Raw genomic sequence first — 26,206 nt, forward strand, 5'->3', positions numbered from 1 at the left:
GAATACAGCCTGGGACAACGCAGGGATTTGGGAAGCCCACACTATTCCCCTGCAACCCCCATAAACCTCTCAGTAGGCCTCATCTTTTTCATGTGACACATCCACCTTTGCTCTCAGAAGTATGCCACCTTCATACCGAACGCTCTTCTCTGGCAAAGAGAGGCTGTTCTCAGTTTGCTTTTTTTTTTTTTTTTGGTTCTTTTAAGACAGGGTTTTTCTCTGTGTAGCTTTGCACCTTTCCTCGAACTCGCTTTGTAGACCAGGCTGGCCTCGAACTCACAGAGATCCACCTGTCTCTGCCTCCTGAGTGCTGGGATTACAGGCGTGTGCCACCACCGCCCAGCCAGTTTGCTATTTTTAAAAGGCAAGAAAATACCTGAAAGAGGCCTCACTCATTCAAGCTTTCCCTTTGTTGTTTTCAAAGAAACAAAAGTAGAACTACGACTTGGCTTACAGTTTAAAATTCTGCTCTAAATAAAGAGGCCTAGCTTTATTAGAGAGGTTAAAGAACAAATGAATGGAGAATGGATCAGAACAGAGACCACAGCTCATCTTGTTGAAGAACATTAATCACTACAGCTCTGGTCTTCTGGAAGTAATAGGGTGATGGCTTTTCACCTACCATGGTGGCCAGGGTAGCACAGGGAACCCACAAGGGCAGCCACCATCAGCTGACTGTGTGCCATGAGTCAGTGTGAGGCTGAGGCCTGGCAGTGTCTCCTACAGCCCTCATGACAATGAGGGCTCATGAAAGCAGGCTCATCTTAGGAAGCTGAGGTCATGCAGAGCAGACAGTAGCAGAACTGAGATTGGAAACCACACGACCTAGATTGAGGTGGCACAGGTTCCTGTCCCAGGACACAAATATTGGCATTACTAATGGAGAGAAACAGGCAGAGGGAGGATGGCCTCCTCTAGCCTGAGGTAGTGTCATGCCCCCCAATCTCCATGTCTCTACATAACTTTCTCCAACGCTCTTCCATCACAGGAACCCAATGGCCTCCAAGCTCTCAAGCACGTGCTATCCCTCTGCTGCTACTTCTTAGGTCACCCTAGTGTTCTCACACCTTTCCTGTGACAAGCTTGAGCCTGGCTCCCCACTGGGGACAGATCTCATACAAATCTGTATGTTTCTCTTGATGTCAGCAACAAGAAAACAGGACTCTGTTTCTTCGAGTATACAGTGGTGTCGTGTGAAGAGTAGAGAGAACAGAGAGACAGCTGCAAAGTCCTGCCCCGAGCTCATACCAGACACCAAAGGCTGTGTGGGAATCCTCAAATCATCTAACTGATACTATTGCTTTATAGATTTAACAGGCATTCTCAGAAAATTCAACCATAGTCACTTTATGAACAGTGATACTACCCTAACCCTTATTTTCTATGGTCTCTTACACTGCTTAAGAATGACTTAACCCAGGGCTGGAGAGATGGCTCAGAGGTTAAAAGAACTGGCTGCTCCTCCAGAGGACCTGGGTTTAATTCCCAGGACCCACATGGCAGCTCACAACTGTCTGCAATTCCAGTTCCAGGGAATCTGACACCCTCACACAGACATACAGGCAGACAAAACACCAATGCACATAAAATTAAAAAAAAAGCCTTAACCCTTATGCTACATTTAGCAACAACAAAAGGTTACCTTACTAACTAGAATTGACTGTTACTTTCACCTTTACATGTGTAACTGTGTGTATATACACTGTATGTGCACATATGTATATGTGTATGCCTGAAATTGTTGAGTGTCTTCCTCAATGCTTTCTACCTTATTCATTTAGGCAGGATCTCTCTCCTTTTTTTTTTCTTTATTAAGAAATTTTCTACTCACTCTACATGTCACCCACAGATCCCATCTTCTCCCTCCTCCTATCCCCCAGCCCTCCCTCCCAAGCCACCTCACATCCCCATAACCCCCAAATCAAGGTCTCCCATGGGGAGTCAGCAGAGCCCTAGGCAGATCTCTCAATGGATTCCAGACTTTGCTAATTTGACCAATCAGCCTGAACCAGGATTCCCCAGTTTTTGTCCTCTTGGGGCTGGAGTTACAGGTGGTCCTCCATGCTTGTTGGGCATTTATACGGGCTCTGGGGATCTGGACTCCGGGGATCTGGACTCCAGTCTTCATGCTTGCATGGCAAATAATCTGGTAAACAATCTCCTGATCCCTGATGTTCTTCTGAACAGTTATCTAAAGCAATTTATACAAAATATGTCCAATAGTCTCCAAAGTAAGAAAAGAAATAGCTTAATCCCAGCACTCAGGAGGCAGAGGTAGGCAGGTCTCTGTGAGTTCAAGGCCAGCCTGGTTTACAGAGCGAGTTCCAGAAGAGCTGAGGCTACAAAGAGAGAACCCATCTCAGGAAAAAAAAAAAAAAAAAAGAAAGAAAAGAAAGAAATGGCTGCCAAGGGAACAGCAGACGCCATAGTGATGTTAGTACCTGGGTTTCATGCTATGACACACACTTGCTGATCGCCACACATTGAATTCTGAGCCCTTTGGCTGCCAACCCAAAGAGAAAAACAGGATCAGAAGGCAATGTATAGAATTTACAGAGAGAAATAAACTACAGTCAGCCCTCATATCAACAGGTCCTATATTCAAAGATTTAACCAATTGTGGGTCAAAAATGTTACAAAACTAAAATTCTAGAAAGTTCTAAATGGAAAACTTGAATTTGCTGTAAATTGAGTGCTGCTGAGCCCAGGTGGATAAAGTGTGGTGTGCAGCACAGTCTGCTGTGGCCTCCTCAGCACAGACCCTGGTCCCTCTCTGGCTCTCAGGTTTTTGGCATTGTTTGGCTTGTAATCATTCCTGTGCTGTGCAGTTAGGTCTGCCTCTATACCACATATTTTTTTCTTGTTACCATCCCTTAACAATACAAATTAACAACTATTTACATGGCATTACATTAGGTATCATAAATAATCTAGAGATGGCTTAAAGTATGTGTAGAGCTACATACACATAAGCACCACAGTATAGGGAGATTTGAGCATCAGGAAAAAGAAAACCACTCTCTTTTGTAACTCTACTGTGTGGTGTTTTTCAAACATCTATCAGTCTCACTAAGTGAACATAACATTAGCATGTGTCAGACAACACTGGGCTAGGAAAAGGGCAGGAAAAGAGACCCACCTGGTGCAGTCTATCAGTATCCCAGAGCCAGCAGCACATTAGATAAGCACATTACTGTCTGTAGACATACCTCGGCAAGGAGACTTGAGGTACAGTGAGGAATCTGCCAAGAGCACCAAAGAAGACCTCACTTCATCTTTGTAGTAATTGCAAAAGGCTGGTCTTTATAAATTACAGAAGACGCTGTGCAACAGAGAGGTTAAGTAGTTTGGCAAAAGTCACAGCTGGAGAGAGGCACAGAATACAGCCTGAAATGTAGAATTGGTGCAAATGGCCATGGGGTAAGAAAGATTTCTAAGGGTAAAGGTATTAATCTTCCTTCCTCGTTCCCAATCTGGTCCTTCCTGATTTGTGATCAGCAGAAGAGGAGGGGGCCCCAAGAGAAGATCATTAACAATTCCAGATTGGAAAAGGAGGCAGAAGGGGGCCTATTTCCCATGTGCAGGAGGAGGTAAATGGCCTCTGATACTTGACAGTGAAGGCAGGCTCAGTGTGAGCCAAGCTCAGTGCTTGGTTGCTAATGCAAGACATACATATTTCACTAGCAGATCAGTGAAAATGGAGAGAGGGAGTGCAATGTTCCTCTTCAGCTCCCTGGGGTGGTCCATGGGGTGTATGTGTGGAGATGCTTTTTCAGAGTACCATGCCAGTGGTCACAACTGAATGAATGTTCCTTACAAAGATAAGTCCCAGATGAAAACCTGACAGGTCAACATCAAAGCCTGAAGAACTCTGCTCTTCTGTGTCTTCTCAGACTACCGGAAGCAGGTAGACTCAGAAAGCATCAGGAAGGCCCCATGACTAAGACACAGTATCAGGAGAAGTTAATCATAGAGGGAAGGGTCAGAAGATGGGGCTATCTGCAGCCACAGAGAATCCAATAAAAAGCAGGGCAGCCAGAGTTGGCTGCTAAAGGAAGTCTCAGATGGTAGGGTAGCTACCAGCAGCCCATGAAACCCTGATAGAAATGCAGGAATGAACAAGGTACAAATTAAATAAGAAAAAGGGGTTTATAGAGAAATACATGCATACTAAAAAATATGCAAAATAAAAAATACTAAAAAATGCAACTGGTAAACATCAGATTTCCTGTGTGTTTTTGTAGCTCTAAGACATCCCACATGCCAGGATGCTTAGCAGCCAAAGACCTATTTAGCCTAGCTTCTCAGATCCAATGTTTATGGGAGACACTCACAATCACTGAGATCACTCAGATCTAGAGCCATTCTAGTGCTTCTTCCATTGTCCCTGGTGCTAATCATTGTGGGGACAGAGCTATATGTATCCCTAAAGCTCTATCACAAAGTGCACTGATGCACTGCAGAAGCATCCCTTGTTCCCTTGTTCTGTGGCCAGTGATTCCTGCCCTCCCCTTGTTCCCAGTAACAGGCCGAATGTCCTTGCTGTAGAGGATGCAACATTGTGCCTCATCAGTTCCAGGGACAATCAATCACATCAGAACAGGAAGGCAAGCAGAAGTCAGAGTTAGATGTTTCAGGACACTGGAGCCAGGGAAGAAGGTTCTGTCTCTTACTGTAGGCAGCAGGTGGGCGCTGGAAAAATGGGACTGGCAGGCTGTATCCAGAGGTTCAGTAAGGAAGCAGAAGACCACTAGGGTGATTAGGAGGACACCTCAAAGCAAGGGTGGGTGAGTCAACAAGCTCTACCATCCAGCCCTGGCAGGTACATTCCTTTGTTCTCTAACTCTGCTAGGGCTTGAGGAGGAGTTTCCAGACCAAGCTTATGCTGAAGCTTAAGTCCTCAATGTGGCGGTGTTTGGCGGTGGGGCCTACTGGTGATGGAAGAGCTATCATGAATAAATTAATGCCGGGTCTCAGGGAACTGGCTTGGTGACCTTTAGAGCAGGCTGTTAGAAGGTAAGGGTCCCTGCTACTTTAACTGTGACCACTTTGCTAGTCTTGCCCTTGCCCTTCTGCTTTCCTGTTTTGTACCACAAATGGATGCTAGTGCAATGGAAGTTAGACTTCCAGAACTGCAAGACAAAACAAAACAAATAAATCAAAAGAAACCTCTCTTTTCTTTATAAATTACCCAGTGTTGGCTGTTAAGAGGAAAGGGCCCAGAATCTTAGCAACATCAGGAAATAATGCTGCCGAGGCTGGTGACAGCAAACTTGCTGCACCCAGGCACCTGTGCCTGCAGGAAGCGCTGCAGCAACCACACAGACTGTCATCTCTGTACAGCATGGCTCTTTGCTGTATTTCCTTTCCAAAGCTTAAAAGATTATGACAAAAATATACTACCCTACTAAGAGCAATAAGAATGTATTAATATCAACTGCATTTGGAATTAGTGGTTTCATTCCAAATGAAATTAGTTATGTTGCATACCTTGGAACTACATAGCAATTGAATATATACACAGTCTAGTAAGATAGTTGAAACATACTGTAAGTCACTCAATTATATACTTTCTTCTTTCTATAATTTATTACCATAGTAAAGTTTCTTCCTTTACTTTTATGTATGTATATTTGTGTGTGCCTGTATATACAGGAGCCTGTGGGGGCCAGAAGAGGGAGTCAGATTCCCCTTGAAATGGATCTACAGGTGGCTGTGAGCAAAATGTGGATGCTGGGAACCAAACCTGGGTCCTCAGATAGAAATGCAAATGCTCTCAATTGCTGAGGCAGCTCTTTAGCACCAATTGCATATTTTTTAAAGGGTAAATTTTGTGACACACAAGTTCTCTTTAGACAGAAAAACAAAAACAAAAAAAAAACCCCAAACCTGAATGGATTATAGAAAAGTCAGTTTTCTTATACAGTCTACAGGACACTAGGTACTAAGACCCATAGAATCTGTAGCAAAGCCAAAAGGCTCCAGTCTCTTCCCTTTTGGCCTAGAGGATGGTTTACTGAGTCATGCAAAGTGTCCTCTGAAGGCCACTAGCACTTTGTGTTTTGGTGCCAATGAAGGAAGTGGTCATTTATCCTAGTGGAGGGCTCAGTGACCATCAGGACCTAAATTGTTTTTGCCCACTAGGCACCAGATTCTTCATGCAGAACACGAAGATATATTTACCTATATTGCAGGCAATGATTTTGAGGTGAAGGAAATGGGGCACACTCAGTTATTACCATTGTTTAGACTCAGGACTTTAATTACAACCTTGATTTCTTCTCTATTAAAATCTCAGGAACAAGTTCAGTTAAATTTTTATTGAGAATTTACTTAGAAATCTATAGTTTCCCTTTGTTCAACTAACACACTTTTGTGCGTGTGCGTGTGTGTGTGTGTGTGCGTGCGCACGCACACACATAACCTGACCATCAGACCCAATACAGACCCAACTTCTCTCGTCTGCCCGGTTCTGAAATTCTGGTCTCTTTCCTCACCCATCATCCTTTCTTTGTGGACTCTTCACAGGTGACGTCTTTTCTGAGGACTAGAACTCTCCTCTAAGTCCTTTGCCACTTCTTACCTTAAAACAAGCAAACAAACCACTAAGCTCCATTCCCCATGTCTTGCTGGGATGCTCAATTTCTTTTATGAAGTAGTGTTTTCTCAGATCCAAAACTGTCTGTGAGTTCTTATCTAGGTAGCCTAGTCTAGTCAGTATATTTCACAGAGAATCTGTGTACCACTGCTCTGGGTCAAAGAATGGATTCTAGAACACCAGGAAATATGATGTATTTCACAAACTCAGATGCAAATTGTCTGACCCACACAGACTGCATTTGACTTTTCAGTTCAATCATAGCAACTTGGCACTTGACCTGGCTGTCCTTTGGGGTGGGGAAGATGAACTTGTTTTTATTTGCCTTGAAAATATTTTATCACCAAAGTATGTAAACAAGTGCCTAGAATACGCCAAATACACAAATTCAGCTTAGAACTGGTTTGTGGCACTTATTTCAGAAGAAGGAAGGGAGGAAAAGTTAAGCCTATGGGCAATCCCATATGGCTTTTACTGGGACCCAATCAGCATGGTGCTTGCTACTTATTAAATACTCTACAAACATTGTTGAGCAAACATATAGTTAAATAACAGCAACACAATACCTATAGTAAGTAAGATGTCAACAAGACTAGATGAAGTTTTTCACAAATCTTAGTGATAGCTACAGCTCATTCTCAGACATTTGAAGACACTAGTAAGCAAAGCTTTGGCATCAGAAGACCTTGGCTTTCAAGTGAAGTCTCCATTATTTCATACATGAGTGACAATCTTAACTTCTCTGAGCTTCAATTTTCTCCCATATATAAGAGGGTCATATATACCTTACAGCTCAATTTTGAAATCCTATAATGGTGTTTAGAAAGGGCTCACCACGCACACATTCTCCTTGGATGTTGAGTGCTATATGAAAGACAGTACTGACCCTCATCAACAAGTTAATACTTCCGTCCCCAAATGGAAGGCTTTCTAGGATGGGCTAAACTCAAGAGATGCCATCAGCTAAGGTAGGCAACATTCTCATTCTCACTTTCAAAATCAAAGGAATGATACAGATCTAAAGGAACCAGCAGCACATGTTTTTAAATATTCATAAGGGCTGGAAATGTCTTACTCCTTCCGTTTTCTCTGCCATCTGCTTTTGTTTCTTTTCTTTTCATTCTTATGCCACAGCTGCAAATGAAAACAACCATACAATAACTCAAGTTAAATACAAAAGTCAAAATAAAAACAATCTCATGAGTAAAAGAGAAAATGAGTTGTAAAGTTTGTCTCTTAAGGCAGCAGAAGCAAGAGACACATTTGATATCAACTAGACCCTCTGGAAACTAAAACTCATGTCCTGTGTTTGTGGTGATGGTGACAAGAGCAATCACCGTAAGTGGATGCTGGTTGTAGGATGTCTTTCTGTATGCTGTGAATATGTGTTGCTCTGATTGGTTGATAAATAAAGCTGCATTGGCCTATGGCAGGGCAGGATGGAGCCAGGCAGGAAAATCCAAGAGAGACAGTGGGAGGAGAAAGGAGAGTGGGGCAGACGCTGCAGATGCCTCCAGGAGAAACAAGATGTAAAGTACCGGTAAGTCACAAGCCATGTGGCGAGGTATAGATTTATAGAAATGGGTTAATTTAAGATGTAAGAGCAAGAAGCCTTCCATGGCCATAGTTTAAAAATAATATAAGCCTCTGTGTGTTTATTTGGGTCTGAGTGGCCACGGGACCAGGCAGAACACAGGAAATCTTCCAACTACAGATGCTCTATAATACCTGATGATCATACCTGGGATTTACATAGCCACTACTCGAAATAGGTAAATTGTACCCATTTTCCATAAAAACAGTGTACATGAGAGGTTAAATATGAGGAGACTGAGATTTGAATCCAGTTCTGTGTGAGCTCAAGCCCTAAGCGCTCTCTACTCCATTGCCCTCTGTCAAAATGGGGAAGGGACAGAAAAAAAATTAATTTGGGAAATATTTAAGGAAAGCCATTTGTACTAAACTGATTTATTCAGATAATTAAAATTTGTGATTATAGCTCTAATTAAAGTTAACTCAGATAATTGGTTGCTGTATTTGTGAATGTGCAATTAGAGTCTTCCACATAATTGCAGGGTGCTCAGCATCATCCTTTCATTTATTAACTGCATGCAAACTACAGCTTTGCTCTTCTAGCTTCTGTTCTACCAAAGTCTGTATACAGCTTCTGGGGTCCCAAGAGCCCAAGGAGCATGACCTGTGATGCTCACAGCAGGGGATAGGTTCACCCCATTTAACATGTCTTTGTCCAGAGGTCAATGAATATCTCATCTTCAAGTGTCACGTGACAGGCTTATATGGCCAGCACTGTTGTCCTGAAAACTCCTAGCAGCATGTACCTGAAGAAAAACTGGCAGCAGTGGTCCTCATGTGTTAATTACACTTGTGAAGTCTATTATGCATAGAAAGGGCACCTGCTGGCAGTGAAAATGACTAGAGTCTGCCCTTCCTGTGTGGTAAGCAAATTGAGAGTTCATTTCTACAGGAGATAATAGTTTTCAGATTCCACTTGTGTATCCCCTGCAAGGGGATGTACTTGACATTTAGATCATCTGCAGAAGAACAACCCTCCCTCAAATTTACATGTTGTGTGCTCCCAGCCCTTTGCTTAAAATGCTAGTTATCCTTGTTGGCTCCAGCCACCAAGGATTCAGCTCAACCTGGTGACTTTCAAGTCAAGGATCTCAATAGACTAAAGTAATTAACATTGACTCAATTTTCATGACATTTTTACTTTCTGCCCAGAGCAGTTACATCACACTAACATGATCAAGCTAAGCCTTGACTGGAGGGCCTGCCTTCTTCTTCTGTGGTCTTTCCTTTTATCACACGTTTATCTTACGATTACAAGCAGATGCCAACCTCCATTGGCCTGAAATTATCTTTGGTCAGATGTCACCGAGTCCTTTGTGAAAACAAAAGACTAGAAGGAAGACACATTGTACAAACATGAAGAGGACTCATCACAAAGCTATTTAGGCACCCCAAAATGCAGAGCTCAAGGGTGGGTTTGGGATGGCAGACTTGAACTCTTCCTCAGTAAGTTTCTATTCCTATGCTAACATGCCTGTGGCTCAGCAGACTAAGACACAGTTTTTGAGTGCTGGAGTGAGAGATGACATTGGAAAGAGGATCTGGGATAGTCTTCACTGAAAATCGAAAGGCAGAGAGCAAACCCTCTGTGCAAACACAGGAAAAGCAGTGGCTAGAACAAACAACTGGCTATGGTAAATAACTGGGGTTTTTTTTGTTGTTGTTTTTTCAAAAGAAAGCATTCAATTATAAAAAAATCTATTTCATTATAGAAATAATAGAAAATATAATAAAAAGCATGCTGAAATCGTCTCTTCTCCATCACAAGTCATTGTTAAATATTTTGATGTTTCCAGATCTGAACTTTAGGACATATGTATGTATATGTAGTTCTTGCTTTGTGATTGTGAGACCAGAATAACACAGGACACAGGGTAAATGCTGGGACAAGTTACTAAACCCTTTGAGGCCTAGGTTTACTGACCTGTGAAATGAAGCTGATAATACCTGCTTTGCAGGACTGTTAGGAGGATAGAATGAGGTCACAGAGGTAAAATAGACAGTCCAGTGACTGGGGCCTAGCAGGCTTACCATTGGTATCACAGAGGACATTTTACCTTTTACTCTTGGGTGATTTGTGTGTGCGTGTGTGTGTGTGTGTGTGTGTGTGTGTGTGTGTGTGTTTGAAGGTCTTGCTATACAACCCTTGGGGGACTTGGTACTTGATATGTAGCCCAGGCTAGCAACCTTTGGATTTGAAGCAAACCTTCTGTCTCAGACTTCTGAGGACTAGGAATACATAGGTGTATACTATCACACACAACTTAAGCTTACAGTTTTAAAATAGCTAATAATTTAGCAATAAAACTTTCCAAATAATGAAATGCTGAAGTTGAACTTTCTGGCAAAGAGGCTCTGTCAATTCTTTGAGTGCTGCCATCTCTGAACCCCAAAGCCCATGCACTCCTGTCCAAACACAGTATTAAGCACTGCAAGCAGCTCTTTGTGGTACTCCATGCTGCCTTTGAAAGCACTCTGGGCTTCACTGAAGTGTGTGTGTGTGTGTGTGTGTGTGTGTGTGTGTGTGTGTGTGCGCGCGCGCGCACGCGCACATGCACGGTGGGAAATGTGTCTCTCTCCATGTGAAAGGCGAGAGGGAAAGGCCATGTGTCTGGAAGAGGCTTGCGCCTGTGAGGCTTTTATACATGGGGGTGGGTTCTCCATGCTCACCCTGCTGGGTCACTCTGTGAGGCTGTCTCTATCTTCCCCAACCTTCCCTTTCCCTTTCTCAGGTGTGTCTCACGCCTTTGCTTTCCTTCTAGCTCCTGTGTCCTCTTCTCTTTGATCGTCTCTTCAGTCCTACAATCTTTCGTCTAAACGGTGACAACAAACACTACCAAATGACAAACATGTTCTTTCCACTGATGGAGTTGTCATTGGAAAAACTAAGAACTGATTCATTTAGAATCTCAAAAAAGAATGACAAATAGGCAAAGGTCTGCCTGAGGAGCCAGGGCCTGCACATCTTCATAGGGAGAGGAGAAAGAGCAGGAAAGGGAGAAGAAATGCCCAATGTACCCCAGACAAGCCCCTGCCCAGGTGCAGATGCCAGCTTTGGATAGACTGTTCCTCCCTCCTCTAGGGACAGGAAAGGAAAAGATGGAGGGTTGCTCAAGAGTAACAGGCCTTGAGATTTAGTCAGGCCACCTGGCCCCCCAGGCCTCACCTGAGCAAGAAGCCTCACCTTTGGCCTGACCATGATGGGTGTAGAGAGGGTCAGGGCTGAGAGTAGAGGAGTAGGGAAAGCTGAGAATTGGCAGCAGCACCATTTTCTAGCAGTCCTGCCTGCAGTGGCCCTTACAATTCCCTTGCAGTGAGGGAGGGGCTTGGACCTGCCTCAGCTTTGTTGACCCCATGGGAAGCCATATCTTTTCGGAGGAGGGGATGGGGAGTAGGCTCGGGGGGAAAGCTGCGGTGGGGGGAGCGGGTGGAGGGGGGGATCTGTGATTGGTATTTGTAACAAATTTAAAAAATCCTTAATTACAAAAAAAAAAAAAAAAAAAAAAAAAAAAGAATTCCCCTGCAGTATCTGTCAAAGGAGCAGATAGGAAGATGCTGGGGCACTCCCTTCTCATGCCTATCTTCAACACCTCATCATCTAAGTGCCTCTTGATGGAGACTGACTGACATCTTGGCCTTGACTAGATGTTGCAGTGTCTGCAATACAGTACAAATATTCATTACATTGAGAACTCCATGAAGGTCCAGTGCAAACAGGAGGCAAGCAAATCCAGTAGGGTCAGTGAACAGGAAGGACAGAGAGGCTACAAGGAGGTTAGGAGGAAGCTGTGGTCAAGACAGAGGGTATAAAAAAACAGGAAGGAGAAAGGGGCAATGGAGGGGCTTTCAAATGGTTGCATGGTGTCAAGAGTCACTCTGTTGTGTGGCTGACAGTGTGTTTCAGGTTAAAACGTACTTCAATACAAGCAAGTATTTGGGAATAATTGGAGGAGGCCCTCTTCAGGTGAGGGCACAGATTCCGAGAGGCAAATCCACATTCTCTAAGCTGTGCAGCCAGGCAATGACGGATTTGAGACAAGGATTTGGTGTTGTCCTCTTAGTATAGCCCTTTCTGTGCTGTTTCATGGGTTTTTTGAGGAAGAGAGGTCACCTCTGTACAGATGACAAACACCAACAGTGTGAGTGGGAGGGGCTACAGTGTGGCTTCCAAAGACACAAAAAACGGCAGGGACAGGGATGGAAAAGAGCTGAGGATGTCTAAATGGATGGGACACAGACTGCAATAAGGAGACAGCAGTGACAGGGCAGTGAGGCAGGTTCCTAGATGCTGTGTTAGGAACCAAAGGACATGGAGGATCTGGCACCATGACATGGCTGTAGGGATACAAGCCTATGACCTTTACCTTGGAGTAGTGGATGATGGAAAGAGCACAGCACTCATGGTCTCCTAGTGGACTGGAGACACACAGAACTTGCATAGAAGTAGGGTGTTGAGGGAGCCCTGGGGTCTGAAAACACTCCTGAGGAAAGCAGGGACCCCAAATAAGGTAACTCTATTACAAGGGCATCGTACCTCAATCCTTCTGTTTAAAAACATACAACCCCTCCTACGTGCTCTGTAAGGGATCAAAATGGAATCTAGACCAGGGGTATCTGGAAGGCATTTTTAACGAAGAACAATTTCCGAAATACAGCAAAGTGTAAAAAGACATGGCAAATACAATGTGGGCACAATTCCTGATCAATCAAGAAACACTCTACAAGGGGCTGGAGAGATGGCTCAGCAATTAAGAGCACTGGCTGCTCTTGCAAAGGACCTAGGCTCAATTCCTCAGCACCCACATGGTGGCTCACAACCATCTGTAACTCCAGTTTCAGGGGATCCAACATCCTCTTTTTCTGGCCTGGGCACTAACATGCATTCAGCCGAACACTCATACACATAAAATAAACAAATAAATAACAATTAAAAAAAAAGAAATGCCAGGGTGATAGTGGTGGCACACATCTTGAATTCCACTTTGAGGCCAGCTGGTCTATAGTGTGAGTTCTACGACAGCCAGGGCTACACAGAGAAACCCTGTCTCGAACCGATCCCCCACCCCCACCAAAAAGGGAAACAACCTACAGTCTTAGAATTCTGTGCAACATCTAGCACAGAACTGGGAGAGAGTATGACTGAGAAAACCCATCAGGATCAAAAAGATCACCATATGAAGAAATGGGCTCGCTCATTCAGCACTGTACTCATGAGCATGTCTCTGCTGTGCCTGAGCTATGTCTTTGCTGTACATGTGGCTTCTTGGGAGGAGGCTGAATTTAAAACATCCAAAACAAGGTGACTACAAGGCTCTAGGCTTCTAGGACACAACATGGCTACCTAGAAAAGCCTTTTCAGAGAGAAGATTGAAAATAGCAAACATTGTGGTTGAGTGGCCTCTATCATTCTGAATCAACGGCCTATCTCATGAAGTATCTGATCATTAGTAAGGGCTGTGGTCTCCAATGGAGGCTTTCTCCTGAAGCTCCAATTTCTGGCAGACTCCAAGGGCCTTTCAACATATGCGCATGACCCCTTATCAACATCTACTTGCACCAGCTGTTCCAAGTCAATGCCTCTTAATACATTACACCAGAGAAAAATCATTCATAAGGAAAACAGATCCAAGTCATCAAATAAACTATCCTCTCCAGCACACTCCTGAAGGCAGTGAGGGGGCTTCAGCAGGTATTACATCTCCCATGAGCCATCCATCCTTGTATGGTATGTTTCATCTCAAAAATATAATTTTGACTAAAAAACTTCATGTTGCAGACAAAGGAGAGTCTCCAGCCAATGATGTGTGTCTACCAGGCTTCTTTCCTTTCCTCCACTAATATATGTCCAACAGTGAATCCTCAAAAAGCTTCAGAGGATTGTGTGGTGCCGTGACACACTGATAATCCCAGCACTTAGGAAGCTGAGGCAGGAAGACTGCTGTGAGCTTGAGGCTGGTTTAGGATAGACAGTAAAATCCTGTCTCAAAAAAAAAACCTAAAACAAACAAATGATCAAAAAGAGGGAGGGAGGAGGAGGTCTGCAAGAAGGAAACAGAGAGAAAACAAAATCAGAAGGCTCAAACCACAGCTAAGGGCAAGTCTGGTGGGACATGCCAGCACATGGCTGAAACCCAAGGGATCTTGTAGATACCAATGGTTCCTGTCACCAGTTTCCAATGTGTCTTAGTGGGAAAAAGCAAACAATTTCTTGGTGCTTGGCTTCTCTCAAGTGAGAAGTGCTAAAAGTATTAGCTACTCTCTTGATCCCTTCAGAAAGACACGACATAAAGCACCTTGCTCTCAAGTGCTCCAAACCCAGTACCATTTAAACTACTTTTATTTTAGTGTTACCCATTGCAGTTACAAGTTAAAGCCTTTACAGTCTCAGGTCTTTCCTGGAAGAGGAAGCAGAGGACAGGGTCCTGGGCAGCCTTACCAGCAGTAGTCCAGCAAGTGCGGGGGCAGCACAGGAATGTACACATGCTGCCAGTACATGGGGTAGAGCATGGCAGCCGAGCCGTGGATGCAGGCAGTCAACTGCAAAAGAGGAGTAGAAAGTCAGGTCTCAAGCCAAAGCTGAGGGAGGCACTGCCAAAGTTAAGGACTCCAAGTCAGATGTACCCACCCCGGTGCAATGCAGTGGATTTCCTCTTCAAAATATGCATTTCGTGTCCTGTTCTCTGATTATAAAGCTAACATAAGGCTGAGGGTGTAGCTCAGTGGTAGTGCTTGCTAGTACATCTGAGATCCAGGTCCAATCCCCAGGACTACACACACACACACACACACACACACACACACACACACACACACACACACACAAATGAAAAAGACTTCAAAGCACATGCACATTTAGAGTAGAAATTTGAGAAAATGAACGTGATAAAAGAATCAGCACTTTCTTAAGATTATTTAACATTTTAGGGTATTGTACATTTAAGCACTATAGAAACTAAAATGACTGTAAATGTAATGCTTTTTCTCTTTTTATACTGGCATTATCTGATAGCGTTTTCCCACATCCTTAAATAGTTTTAGGAAGCACCCCCTCACTATTTTCGGTGTACTCCTCAAACCCACTCTGCCGCTCTCTATCATGGAGTTACACACTTATATGATTTCTGGGTGTAGACTCCAGAGCTATCTATGGCTTACAGATATGTCACAGTAGACAGTAGGCAGAGGAATGTAAAAGGATGTGTGTGAGTGTAACTGACAGGGCAGAGGCTCGCATAGTCTCACCAGGACTAAGCATGGTAATCAAGTTTAAACTTACTTCCATCTCACTTTTATTTTCACCCCCAGGATTAGCATGGAGGGTGAATATTTTTTGTCATGTTTCCTGACTCTATTTCTTAGGTCTGCTCCTTCCTTTTCTGACCTTTAAAAGGAGTGCTAGTATCTTTTAAATTGATTTATAAGCAAGCACTGAGGACTTGTAAACAGAGTATCATCTGAGGTGATATTTTTGACAAGTTAGCCTTCACTTTCCTCCAGTCTCTGAGAGAAGAGGTTTGCATGACCGTGTGGACAAACCTTTTCCTTAGTGATGAGCCTCACTCCTTGTCCAAGGAAAGACCTCTAAAATTTCTGCAAGCATTTAACTGCTGAATCCACCTGCAAGTAGTCTGGGCTTTACACCCGAGGTGAGAATCTACTTCTCCCACATAGTTGATCCATTGCTCCAGCATCCTTTGTGGCCTTCCCCTTCCCCACTTCTTTCAACAAGCTTTTATTTTGTATTCCCTCTCTTTATTCTTAAGAGCTGGAGATGGCATACAAGGTAACTGATACAATTAAAAATGGATAGGTAAAGGTAATGAAAAGCAATACAACCTCTATAAAATTCAATATGACAAAAGGGACAGGATGCAACCCTGCAGACCCAGCTACTAAGTGACAACAGCCAACAACATGTATTCCTGTCATTTTTCCCTTATGTTTCTTTGGTTTCTAGGAAGCCTGTCACTATGAGGCCTTTGCTTTTTTTTGGAAGCTGGTAACTGGCCTTTGCTGACAGAAGGACATTTATGTGGTGAAAGATGATGTGCCAATACCCAGTTAAAAGAATCCCAGAGGTTAGTATAACACGACCAGCTTTAAACTGGATATGCTGCTGATGCTTCACAGTTGTGAAAGCTGTGTACTAAAGCTAGGGTGCTATGTTCCTCACCCACTCTTTTCTCCAGATGTCGTTCTTTAAATCACGTACATGTGAGGAGTAGATCCAGGCACCGAGGTCCCCAATCACCTGTCCTAGTTTATTCTGTAGGTTCTGATAGAGGCAGCTGCCATGATCAGTCTTTCTAGGGTTTTAGAAGGACGAATGTAGTTGGAGGCATGGAGTGGAGTGCAAACTACCTTTACTCTGACGGTACCGGTATGTCTGGCTGGAGGGTTACAACAGCCTGGGCACCAGTGATTTTGCTCATCTTTAACCAGCTGCTAGAGCATTCTTACTGATGTGCACATCACTTCTTGCTTGCAAGCCTTTAGGGCACAGCTGGAATAGAATGCCTGTGCCAGTCCTGGTCTATCTGAGAAGCAGCATCTCCAGCCAACTTTAACTGCCTCCCCAGCTTGCCCTTGGGACATACTATTTGCAGAAGTAAAAAGGAGTTATGGACCTCTTTCCATCCCTTACGCCATTTGACTCATCTCTCAAACCTGCTGGGGTTTGTTCCCTTGGGCCTCTGAACGAGCTCTCCTCTCTCAAGCCTTACCTTGACTCTCTGTTACTAAATGAACTGGAACAGACTGAAGTTTGTCCCCTGGCTGTGAAGTACACAAAGGCCCTCTTTTTTCATCTCCACACTTCTCAATTGTATGCATCTAAGTGCTTGTCAATGCAGTGTGCACCCTGAATAAACTAAAAACTAATGACCCGATTCCTATTTAGACTATATTTACAACATACAGATAGCTAGGAGCTTGGCTTACATTATGAGCACATCCAGAATTTCATTAGTTCCACAAACTCACACTCCAAAATAAGGACAAGCTTAGACATACAAATATACCACTTTTGGAAAAACTGAGTCATCCATCCATCCATCCATCCATCCATCCATCCAATCCTATGTCTAAACTATAGCTCTATTAAATAGATAAAAATTAAAGATAAATTTAATAGTTAAAATTAATTTTATAAATATATTTATAAACATATAAGTGCTGCAAAATCTCTTTGGTACTAAGGTAACACCATCACATGAATTTGTTTGTAATTATCATGTTATTCACTAGGATGGTTTTGTGTGAGGTGGGACTTTATTACCTGTTTCTTGTTTGCTTAAACTATTTTGGGCCAAATCTTATCTCCAGGCATCATTTTACCATTACTCCTTAATCTCAAAATAAATCTACCAGATTAAATGATAAGATTTTAAAACTACTTATCCTTCATTAAAAACAAACAAACAAACAAACAAACAAATCCAGAAGCTTTTAAGGTGCTCCATCATATCATTAGAGGTTTTTCTAAGGCCAAGTGTCTACAATTTGGGTAAGATACATTCACCCATTTGATTAAGAAAACAAACAAAGTAAGCAGGTGATTGTTTGGCTCTTTTCCAAAATACAAAGTGACACCCATTCTGTGTACCGTGAAGAACAGTGTCTAAGCTGACTGCAATGGGGGTCTCTGTATATCTACACTGATGCAGAAATGATATATAGAACCCTAAATAGTATCACCAGACACATGTAGCAGTCTGAAGGACTACACTCATTCCCTATAGAGGATAAAACCTTATGTAATGAAAGTATACAATAAGGAATATAGTCAAAAAAGGGGTATTGTGAATATTTAATTAAAGTGCAAGTTAAAGAAAATGATTCTATCAAATATCTCACTTGGTGGGAGAATAGAGAGATAGTGTGTGTAAAATTTGCCCAAAGTCATTAGTCACAATGAATATTCATCAGAAGCCAATTATCAATCCCATTTAATGATACCCCAAAAGATTTTGCCCTGAAGCAGCAGAATAGTCTAAGGCTCCAGACAAAACTAGACAAATTATACAGCAACAGCCAGTCTAGCCAGGATACGAGCTGTAAAGTAAACTACTGGTGGATAATGGCAGCACTTTAGCAAATTTTGTCCTCAATTAAAGGTGCACAGATCAGTTACATCTTATAGCTTTATATATGGCTCCATTAGTTTCCTGCGAGGCTGGGAAAAGGAGAAACAATGACGTGGGGAGAACATGAATGGGGAATGATCAATGATACAGGTGAAGGAAATCATAAGATACCAGCTGTATCTTTTTTGTTTCCAGTTTAAGGTATTTCTCAGAGACAGTAGACAGACTGACAGTTAAATCATAAGATTTCAACCTTTCACTGGTTCCTATGGTAGCCTGTAATATAGGATTAAAAAGAAGACCCCATTCTAAAGCAAAAATCCCTGTAATATATGCAGCAGACATTGTACTAGGGTGGAATTCCCATGGGAATCCTTGTTTTAGAGGTATACTCATGTGTTTACCCAGGCACACACTACCACACTTTACAGACAGGGAAACAGTCTTAGAGGCAAAATAACTCGTCCAAAGCCACAAGGTGACAAAGTGACAGAACTAGGACTCTCACAGAGGTCCTGTCAGATGATAAAGTCTCCTATTTCCACATCATGTAAATTAAAAAGCATTTTTGTGTCTACCTGGTGCATTGCTGTCCAGAGGATTCCCTGTCAGCACTGCCCAATTATGTAAATCCTCATTTACCTTGCCACTAAGTGACCAAATACCTAGGGCAGAGTACCAGTAACTGGAAGTAATCATTCTTTCTTTTCTTTTTTTAAATGGGTAAAGGAACAGACAAACTTTATTACATGCCTGAGGCATGGGAGTACTGAACTAGAAAAATAATCAGTTGAAAAACCACACATTTGATCACTTCCTGGGGATTAGTCAATTAACTAAGATGTCATGGTGACTTTAATCCTCAGGGAATTCTAGACAAGGAAGTAATAACTGCTAGTCAAAGAAAGGTTTACATGTAGGTCTGGACACATGGATCAGACTTGCTTTCTGTCATGTTCCTTCTCACACACTTACAAGGAAGTCTTCCACTAACTGTCTTGTTGATTTGAGCAAACTACTACCTCTTCTGGATCTTAATTTCCCCTATGTGAAAAGTTAGAGGCTGGCTGCAAGATCCTGTGCCCCTTGCAGCTTTGACTCTAGAGGAACTCCCGCCCTTTGACATGAAGGATGCCCCTCATCTGTCCCTCTTGACCTTCTACAGCTGTACTGGCTAAGCAGAAGTCAGCCAGGGTCCGTTTTCAAAGTCTACTTCTCACCTTTGCTGCCACAAGGATGCCTTCCCCCAAACTCTTGAACTAAGAAGTGCCACCTTTCCCTGCAGTGGAGAGCACAGCTATCCTTCAGACCCCATCTCCCCTCAACATGTGGAGGTGCTCCGAGGACGATACTGGGAGGAAACCTGGAGCATGGCTCCAGCTGTAGCTCCACAAGGACAGGGACCACATTCAAACTGTTTCCTTATTTCCACATTGCTTGACACTGGCCAGGTGCTGGGAAAAGTGTTTGGGGGAACATGAGAATGTCCTGGCTTAACGTCAAAAAGAATGGTAGGCAAGGTCACCCGACATTCCGGCAAACTGCAGTCACTCAATAGATCACCACAGGAAACTGCACATGTTAGAGAAAATACTGAGACTCCAGGATCTAAAGGCTGGCACAGGGGGATCGGATGCTTGCAGTCATTCTTCACATCCTTGAACTGAGAATGTTAAACAATCAGACTGACACCTGCTTCACAGGGTTACAGGCATCTGGATTTCCCCTCTGTGCTTAAACAAAAACAAACTGATGAAATAGAGTAGAGAAAGAACTGCAGACTTGTAACTTTAAAGTCCATGCATTTCAACAAGATTCATCTTATACACAGTGGTTTAGAAAATGTTGTGTCTTGGGGAACTTATTAGGGTTCTCAGCTTGAGAACCAAGTTCTTTACTTACAATCTTTGTGGTTGTCAGAAGTAAGGGCTGCTGTGATTTTTGCTTTTAATTATAAATTGTTTTCAAGTGGGAAATCAACTGTAGAATCAGTAAAAAGTTTTCAGGTACTCTGTGAGTGAACCTTGTCATGTAAAGAAAAAAACCTTAAATTATAAATGGTTTAACTATGTTCCAATTGCATTGACTATATGCAAGAGGAAGAGTGGGCTTTTCAAGTCAAGCAACATTCTGAGAGTTCAGACAGATGCTGAATGTGTGAAGAGAACAGCAAAGAATTCCCGCTTAGAAGAGGAGATGCCGTGCTCCTCTGTAGAGGAGCAAGGAGAGGAATCTTCAAGTATTTCTCTTGTAGTCAGTGGAACTCAACTTAGCTCTCCTCCTCCATTATCTTTAGGGGAGGAAAACCAAAAACAAACAAATTCCAATGTGGTCAAGTAGAGTCAGGCCTCTAAGAACTCCAAGATTTGAGAAGCAGCTTCCTCAGGCATCTCACTTAATCCCTTCTCTTTCCATTTTCTTTTCAAAGCTACCTCCTAGCTAGAGTAATTAGAGCAAGTTATTAATCAGAGTAAAAAGCTTTCCTGCCAAGATTTGACACTTCAAAACATCAAAGCAAATACAACTGCAAGAGAAAAGTGTTAGCTACCTAAGCTGAGGCAGAAACTACAGCAAGGTAAGCTACGTCGGGAAGAAGCCACCACAAGAGAGGAAAACACTTCTTTTCATCTTTAAGGTGAAAAAGAAAAAGGGAAGGTTGCATGATTAATAACAAACCATGTAAAGATGGACAGCAAGTGTGTGGCTGCGCCTCTATTCTGTGCCTGTGACAGCCACTGCTGAACAAGGAGATGGCTTCAGGATCCCTCCTAATGTGCATCTGTCACCAGTGGATCAAAGCTGGTACTCAGGAAAAAAAAAAATCAGTTGGCCATCTCATTGAGTGTAAGTGGATTTATATTCACTTTTAAATCTCCTAAGATTATAGTTTATGTTTAATTAATGGATTTATACCATTGTTTTAATATTTTTTTTCAAAGAAACCTAGCAAGCCAGGCGTGATGGCACACACCTTTAATCCCAGCACTTGGGAGGCAGAGGCAGGCGGATCTCTGAGTTCAAGGCCAGCCTGATCTACAGAGTGAATTATAGGACAGCCAGGGCTACACAGAGAAACCCTGTCTCAAAAAAACAAAACAAAAGAAAACTAACATAACTAAATTGGGAGTCATGAGTACTATCATCAATGGGAAAAGAAGGAAGAACTGTGTGTGTGTGCGTGTGTGTGTGTGTGTGTGTGTGTGTGTGTGTGTGTGTGTGTGTGAATTCCTGACCTTGCATGGATAGATGAAAAGACTCCCTTATGGCACAAATCCCAAATTCAACCTTAGGAAGTGAGAGCAAACTCAGAAAGACTAAGCCAAAAACACTGTCACAACCATCTTCACACAGGACTGTGTTTTGCTCATTCACTTCCCACAAGAGCCCTATAAGGTAGTTGTATTAAGGTCTCCATTTTGCAGATAAGGAAACTTGCCTATGGTCACAGAGCTGAGAACTGAGTTAGGATATGAACCCTGGGAAGCCAGGCTCCCAAGTCTGTGCTCCCTGCTCTCATGAATTTGCCTCTGTCCTCTGATCTGTATTAATCGGACAATTACTGAGCATCCACTATGTGTACATGCCATGCCCTCGAGCAAGTTAAATAGACAGAGAAAGATCAAAATGCAAACAAACAACTTCAACACAAAAGCATTATGAAAGAGGTGCTATAATAGAGGTTCAAGTATGTCAGCATATACAGAAGGAATCCCTGATTCTGCCTGGGGCGAGTATTGGGCAGTGGAGACTGGAACATCAGAGCTTTCAGAGAGGCTGCTTATGTTCCTTCCTGTGGGAGGCCAGGTGAAACACTGAGCCATATGAATACAGCAGCTCCTTGGGCCACTCAAGCTCTGTTGAATGACCCTTCAGACAGTGACTAAGTGACTAGTGAGAAGTGAGTGGAGATGCAAAACCTACATGTTGCTATGATTATTCTTTGTGGCTTGAGGAATTCACCATCACCAACATCAGTCATACACACAGTCTGCAAAACTCTCCAGGATCTCTACCACCTTCCTTGCTTCTGAAAGTCAGATTGGGGGTCACTTTCTACAAAGATGAGATTCAGTGTCCAGTGGTACTCATGGAATGAGTGATACATGGCCAGTGCTAGGTTATGGTTTTACCAGTCCCACTTTTAGAGGTGTTAGAGATCAATTTGTCCACGGCCATGTGTCCTGAAAATGGCTCACAGGGATTAAGTGCACGGCAGAGGAAGAGGCAGAATCAGAACAAAACTACCCTCACTTGAAGTCTGATTCTCTCTCTTCCAACCTTGCTGTCCTTTTTCTGAGGAATAGTCTACCAACAGGATTGTCGGAGGCATCTAGCTAGGAGATTCAATATAGTCATCAAGCTAGCAAAAAAGCAAACCTGTGACTTTCTCTTATGTTTGGAGAAATCCATGAATGCATGGCCTAACTTCACAGCACACCAAAGTGATCATATTTGCCACCTTCAAAACCATCAAAGGGGAATTATAAATCCTTGTCTCACTAACATAGTACATAGTGCTTCATTGTTGCTTCCCTAACGAATGTCTTTGAGATGTCTGCCAAAGTGGGCCCCATTTAGACATTTTCAAACATATTAAGAGGAAAGTGATTTTAATATTGACCATTTGTGTTTCTTGGGTGGTGGTATGGTATAGGAGTCATAAGAAACGATCTCTTAGCCGGACGGTGGTGGTGCACGCCTTTAATCCCAGCACTCGGGAGGCAGAGGCAGGCGGATCTCTGTGAGTTCAAGGCCAGCCTGGGCTACCAAGTGAGTTCCAGGAAAGGCGCAAAGCTACACAGAGAAACCCTGTCTTGAAAAACCAAAAAAAAAAAAAAAAAAAAAAAAAAAAAAAAAAAAAAAAAAGAAACGATCTCTTACTGCTAAAACCTAAAGAATATCCAGGGCTGAGAGATGGCTCAGTGAGTAAACTACTCACCACATAAGCTTGAGTATTTGAATTTGGACCCCTAGAACAAGCTGGTGTAGTGTGGCCTCGTACAAACAACCAGTTTCAGGTAGGACTGCCCTGGCCCCCACAATGTTATGAGATGCTGGATCATACTGAGTGATGCCCTTCTCTAGATCAGCTAAGGTCACAACTAAAGCTCTTTCAAAGAGAAGATCTTTCTAAGAACTTCTAAGTGCTAGTCTGTACTCACGACTGTCTTCTAGACACACATACAGTCTCTGGTAAGTAGTTTTAAGTGGAGATGAGCCAGTGATGCATAACCACCACCAACAAATTACTACTGTTTCTGCCGGAGAGGAACAGTATGTTCCATGATCCCAAATGGGGCTGCATATCAATCAATAGGGAAATCTGAAAAAAAAAAAAAAGAAAGAAAAAAGAAAAGAAAAAAGAAAAGAAAAAAGAAAAATCCTGGGCTCTGTATTAGATTTTTTTGAACCAAAGTGTTTGGAGATGCTATCTGTGAACCGCGTTTTTAGCATGTTTTCTGGGTGTTTCTAACAGCATTTGGGAATTGCTAACAGTCTGAATCCTTTCTCTGGTCCAAATCAGGTGTTCAGTGTTTGTTCAAACTACAGAGGAAGCAGTAGAGGAGGACGAAAATCAGTGTGGAGACGGGCTGGCTGAAGTTGTATCAAAGGACCACAGATTCTACTGCTAAAACACTGTATAGTATTACAGTCTCCTCAGCATCGAAAGGTTCTTTTTGCTCCAGTTACAGTTCAACACGAACAGGAGAAAACTAACTTACACATAATTAAATAAGAACAGTTCAAAAAGCAGTTAATTATATTTATGTTGAAAACCAACATAAATAAAACATAGCAATCTTTTCTCCTATCTCCTATCAGTGGAGGTTTCTTTCATTTAACTGTTTTTCATATTCTCTGAGCCACAATAAAATTTTATGTAATGGAGATTAGAGAGGCTATGCCACTTGTGAGTTTGGCTGCCAAGTCTGTATTTCATGCCACTTCATTACATTTTGTTAAGGATTTCCCTCTCTACCAAAAGGATTAGCTTGCTTCTCACTCTTTGAACACTCTTCCTAGGTTGTCAGTGTGACTAGGTTAATCTCAACCCCACCCCTTCTCTCACAACATATAAAAGATGAACAGACAAAATGTTCAATTTATTTTATTTTTTAAATAGAACACTAAATTTAGTCTTAGACTTCACTATTTGGGAAGTTTCCAGTTACAAGGTCTTGGCTTCCCTTGAGCACAGTTTGAAACAAAATAATGCTGTTTGTTCCTAGGGCTGGAACATGCAGAGTGAAGTGTGCAGGCAAAGAGGCCCTGGCTCCAGTCCAGGGTTTCAAACCTCCTTAAACTGCCACTTCTTTGCTTCAAGGGCTACAGATAAGCAAACAGGATTAGTTTGTTCTAGTGCAGAAGAACCAGGAAAGTTCTGTATATGCTGGTAAGTCATCCAGTCACTGCCTAGGCTGACATGGCTATGGCAAGGTGGAATTCCTCCAAAAAGAAGTGAAATTAACGTAATCTGAAAATCTGCCTTAGCTACAAACTGTCCCTTCTCAGGTCACCAGAGCAGATGGTGTGCTCAGACAATGGCCTGCTGTCTGCATGAAGGAGTGTGATGGGACAGGCAAGGTTGGGAAAGGATCCAGGACTTCTCCTGAACACTGAAACATCTACAAAGGCCAGGCTAGGGGTGCTGGCAAGTAGACATAATTATCACCTACCACTTGTCCAGGGCACTAATACACAGGCTCTACTCAAGTCCTACATTCTCTGGAAAAAATGTGTGCTTAACTAGCTGGGAAGAAACTAAGAAATGATTTTTTGTTAGTTTTTTTTTTTTTCTTTTTCTAAATGAGGTACAATCAGAAAAGTATTAATTGTTCTCATAGTTCTGGGAGCAATACAAACAATTACATGTGGAAACTCAATTACATATGGCTTTGTTCCCAATAGGGTTTCCTTCTTAAGCATTTGTTTAACCCATCATCTAGATAGGTTAAATAAATTCCTTAGTAAAGTAAACATGCCTTGTCATCAGTTAACTGGAGAGTCTGGAAACTTCTTCAGCATGCCTAATTTAGAAAGGGGACAGGCAGGGATGAAATTTAGAATGGTGGAAGGAAGTGCAATCCATGACCCCTGAAGCCACTGTGTTGGCTCAGGGTCCTATAGGGCTTTGCTCAAGGCAGCTGGGGAGAATGGGCAGACATGGAGTCTAACAATGCACTGACAGTGGAAGAGGTAGGGGCAGTGGCTGAGAGAATGAGGTGTGCACCCCCGGTGCCCAGAGTGGTGCCATGAAATCTGAAGTGAAGAGCTTAGCCGTGTGCATGTGGAGGCAACACCAGGTACTCAGATCCATGGTGAGTGGAATCATGCCAAGAATGTTTCTGGGTGTACAGGTGTCATGAGGAACAAATGGAAAGTTACCAAGGAGGCAGTATGAGGTAGCCAGAAGGGCTTGGAACCAGAAGAAGTGGGCTTTAATACCATCTCTTTAGCTCATCTTTGACAGGGCATTTCAACTATTTGGTTGCCAATATTTTTGTCTGCAAAAGGAGAATAAAACCAAGTAGTTTCTGGGGTTGTTACAAAAACTAATGAGAATGTGATAAACATAGATACCATAGACATATATACACGCAAATATGCCTGTAGATTTGTGAGCATGCACAAGACTGCCTGTTTACACAGCACTTCACAGAGTATATAACTCAGAAAGATGAACTTAAAAGAATCTTAAAGAAGTGCTAGAAAACCAAGGGTCTGCGTTATGAAGTACTGAGCATGGGTCTACATGAAGGTGTTGTAGACATTTATTCTGCAGATGCCATCTGTGTGCTTCTCTGGTAGCCCTGGAGCTATACAAGAAACTGATTAGTATGTAGTCTGGCCTTATTCTTCATCCAAATCAGCATCACCAACTCAACCAGTCACTTTATCCACCAGCTCTTATCATTTTGGCTTTCTATAA

General features: G+C 42.7%; 1 protein-coding gene across 6 annotated transcripts in view; it reads right to left on the reverse strand.

The window, feature by feature from the left end:
• The window catches only part of Dennd1a (DENN domain containing 1A), a 502,935-nt gene that overhangs the window by 197,709 nt on the left and 279,020 nt on the right, over positions 1-26,206 (reverse strand). For all 6 annotated transcript variants that reach the window (XM_059260209.1, XM_059260211.1, XM_059260210.1 and 3 more), the window contains one exon: positions 14,628-14,728. In XM_059260209.1, the coding sequence (XP_059116192.1) occupies positions 14,628-14,728 (101 nt within the window). The remainder of the gene's footprint in view (positions 1-14,627; positions 14,729-26,206) is intronic.

Source organism: Peromyscus eremicus, chromosome 4 (assembly GCF_949786415.1).
Source record: "Peromyscus eremicus chromosome 4, PerEre_H2_v1, whole genome shotgun sequence".
Classification (NCBI taxonomy): domain Eukaryota; kingdom Metazoa; phylum Chordata; class Mammalia; order Rodentia; family Cricetidae; genus Peromyscus; species Peromyscus eremicus.